The sequence below is a fragment of the Triticum dicoccoides genome, chromosome 1A (assembly GCF_002162155.2).
Source record: "Triticum dicoccoides isolate Atlit2015 ecotype Zavitan chromosome 1A, WEW_v2.0, whole genome shotgun sequence".
In the NCBI taxonomy this organism is placed as follows: domain Eukaryota; kingdom Viridiplantae; phylum Streptophyta; class Magnoliopsida; order Poales; family Poaceae; genus Triticum; species Triticum dicoccoides.
In genome coordinates this window covers 524,967,621-524,970,810 of record NC_041380.1, presented here as the reverse complement: position 1 = coordinate 524,970,810, position 3,190 = coordinate 524,967,621, and the positions used below count along the sequence as shown (strand labels likewise).

At 54.1% G+C, this 3,190-nt stretch overlaps 1 protein-coding gene across 1 annotated transcript; it reads right to left on the bottom strand.

Annotated features, from left to right (window-relative positions):
* Positions 1 to 944: 944 nt before the first annotated feature.
* On the bottom strand, positions 945 to 2,584 carry LOC119317197 (scarecrow-like protein 32). The gene has a single exon (XM_037591651.1). It carries the CDS (start codon positions 2,370 to 2,372, stop codon positions 1,125 to 1,127), a length of 1,248 nt encoding a protein of 415 aa, XP_037447548.1. The 5' UTR covers positions 2,373 to 2,584; the 3' UTR covers positions 945 to 1,124.
* Between the last annotated feature and the right edge of the window lie 606 nt (positions 2,585 to 3,190).

Below are 3,190 nucleotides of genomic sequence, written 5' to 3'. Positions count from 1 at the left end.
CGATAAGATTAGGTGGCGGGTGGCGCCCGACCTCGAGCTGAGAACACTGCGACTACCCATGACATCATTGATGAGAGCTCGCTAGGACCTCGAAGGATGCAGTGTCACAGGCGATGGAGAGAGAAGGTTTGGAGGAGGAGGAAGGAGTGGCTGGAGGCGGAAGGAGATCACATGGTGGAGAGCAAAGTGGCTGGAAAAAAAAACAATTGTATGTGGTATAGTCACTCGATAAGTGAGTGCACATAAGATGGAAATCATATACTTACAGTTTTATTGCATTTGGAATTATTGCATTATTGATTGTTCTTATGATGAATATTTGTTTTTGCTTTCTAATTTAACACACTATATCTAGCTAAATATCCATGTGGGGCCGTTCAATTAATATTCATCACCACTATTGTCTACATTGCCGTATATCTATATCTAACTCCAACTTTGAGTAAAGATATGGTTTTTTAACACAGTACAGACACAAGCGCTCACATACACGTGAATAAACTCATCTCTAACACGTACACCCTACCCCTATGATCGTCTCCTCCCACTAAATGCGCATCACAGAAAATCCTGAAATAAATCCAAGAATAAATGCGAGCATCAGAACTTGAACCCTGGTGGGCTGGGGATACCACAGTCTCTCTAACCATCCAACCACATGTTGATTCGGAGTAAAGATATTGTTTAAGATATGGATCTAGAAACATCCATGCGTTTGTACTGCTTTATTGCAATATGGACTACATATGAATTAAAATAAGTAAAAAAAACTCAGTAAAACGCGTCCAAGATGAATACGAACCTAAGAAAATAGAGAAAAGAAAAAACATCTTATATTTAGAAACGGAGGGGGTACTTGGAGTAATTTCAGCCATATGTATGAGCATGTGTTCCAAGAAACTCGAACAAATTCATGATGCAAGAAGGCTCCATTTCTTCTATTGAATATTATTCATTCTTCCACCGTTTTCCATTGATGAACAATAAAGAAGACGGTTTATGTGTCATGTCATTTTGATCCTTTCTGAGCTACATTATCAACCTAAAACTACTCTCTCATGGCCACATGCATTCCTATCAGTAGTTTCAGTCGCTAATGGTAGTATCGGATTAAGCTACCAGCTTTAGTTGGGCGCCCAGGCAGTGGTGAACACGGCTGCATGCCCCTTCCACGTGAGCACCAGCATGTCCTCCTCCCGCTTCACGCCCCACCCCGTCGCGTGCTCGCTCAGCAGGTGCCGCACCTCGGCCACCTCGTCCTCGCCGAACCCCACGCCGGCGAACCCTTTGCGCCGCATCCTCTCCGCGAGCCGCGCGCCGGACTCGGACCGCTCGGTGCCGTCGGCGCCGACGACGCTCTCGATCTTCTGGCCCACGGCCGCCTCGTGCTCCAGCCGCCGCGGGCTGTCACTGGGCGCCGACGTGTCGAGCGCGTCGAAGAGGATCCAGTGGAAGTTGAAGCAGCCCGCGATGCGCGTGGCCAGGCTCGGCGAGTCCAGGTCGGCGTCCTCGTCGGTCACGGTGACCAGGCACGGGTCCAGCGCCCGGACCGCGTCCACGAAGCCGTCCCTCGAGCCCGGCGCCACGTGCCGGAGCCAGCTCTGGCAGTTCACCACGAGCGCCTCGCCGTCTCTTAGCCGCAGCGCCGGCGGGTCGGAGAGGACGCAGGCGAGCTCCTGGCAAAGCGTCTGCAGCTTCGTCGGAGATGGAGATGACGTGGCCGTGCTCTTGTTGACGACGTTGAACTCCAGGCGCACGCCTTTGGACTTGGCAAAGTTGGCCAGCCTGAGACCTATCTCCTCGTCCGGCACGCCGAGCAGCGGCGGGCCGGCGGGCCGGACGGGCGGCACGGTGATGCGGAGCGCCGGCGGGCCCCCGGGCCTTTTAGAGAGCGCGTCGATGAGCGTGGGCCACTGCATGCAGCGCGTGACTCCAAGGTCCACAACGTGCACGGCGTCCCTCCCGGCGACGGCGCGGAGGATGGCGCCGTTGGAGGCGGTGAAGCCGAACCGGTGCCACGGGGTGAGGTCGACGTAGTCGGCGAGCTCCGTGACGGACATGGCCCGCTGCGATCCCAGCGCCGGGGGCGGCCCCATGCTGTCGGCGCGCGGGGAGCCGCAGGTCCGGCAGGCGCGCGCGACGAGGCCGCGGAGGAGCGACGAGGTGAGGCGCTGGTTGGGGTCCCCCTGCGCGGAGGCGATGTTGTTGAGCACCCACATGGCCTGCTGCGCCAGCGTGACGTCGTTGGACTCGAGCGCGGCGGCGCAGTGGAGGAGCAGCTGCTGGATCCGGGGCCCGTCCACCAGCGCGCCGGAGAAGCACAGCGTGCTCTGCGCCCTGACCGCCCCGCCGCTCCGCAGCTCCTGCTCCATGCCGAGGTGACCTCGTGCCCTACTGACACGTACTGGTAGTACAAGATTTTGGACGCAGGGACTGTAACACCTGTCAGCCTACATGATTGGGCAGGTTGGGATCGTCTGGTCTAGAGTTTTGACGTCTGATCAGGAGGTGTGAACGGAGGCAAATGCAAATCCCTAGAAGGCCAATTGCTACAGGGGGTGATTATTATTGTAGGTTGTTTTGGTTTGCATGTTGGAGTGGGCTTGGCCTATTTATAGGACTTTCTGTGAAAGATTCGCTCTTCGTTTCCATGGAGAAAATGGATCGAATTCTTGACTCTTTCCACGTGAAAGGACAACGTGCTATCATTCTTAACGCCTTGCTTTGTCTGATTGTGTCTGAACTCTGGACTGATTAGACTATAGGGTTGTTGCAAGTTTTGTTGGTTGCAGATTCTTCTCAGAAATCCCCTTTTCCAAAATTTCTTCTCAATAGCTCCCGTTTGAAAGGATATGCACAACAAGCCCTTGTTTGGAGCAATAATTTTAGACAACTTTTAAGTCGAGGGCTACGCTTAGGGCTTTTTCTTTTCCCCCAAAAAAGAGTGAAAATCCATGGCTTCTGCATCAATCGATGCACATAATCCTTAAGTACTTATTGCAGAGTTTACAAGCATATGTGTGGACCAGATCTCCGCCGAGAGCGGATAGAAAAAGCGACTTCGGCCCCCACGTCGCCTAGCCTTGACGACACAGGCGACAATCAGATCTCCGCCGTCAACCACCACTCTCCCACCTACTCCTCCTTCCTCTCCGCCGCCGATGGCCACTGCTAGGCAAAGCCCGTGCAG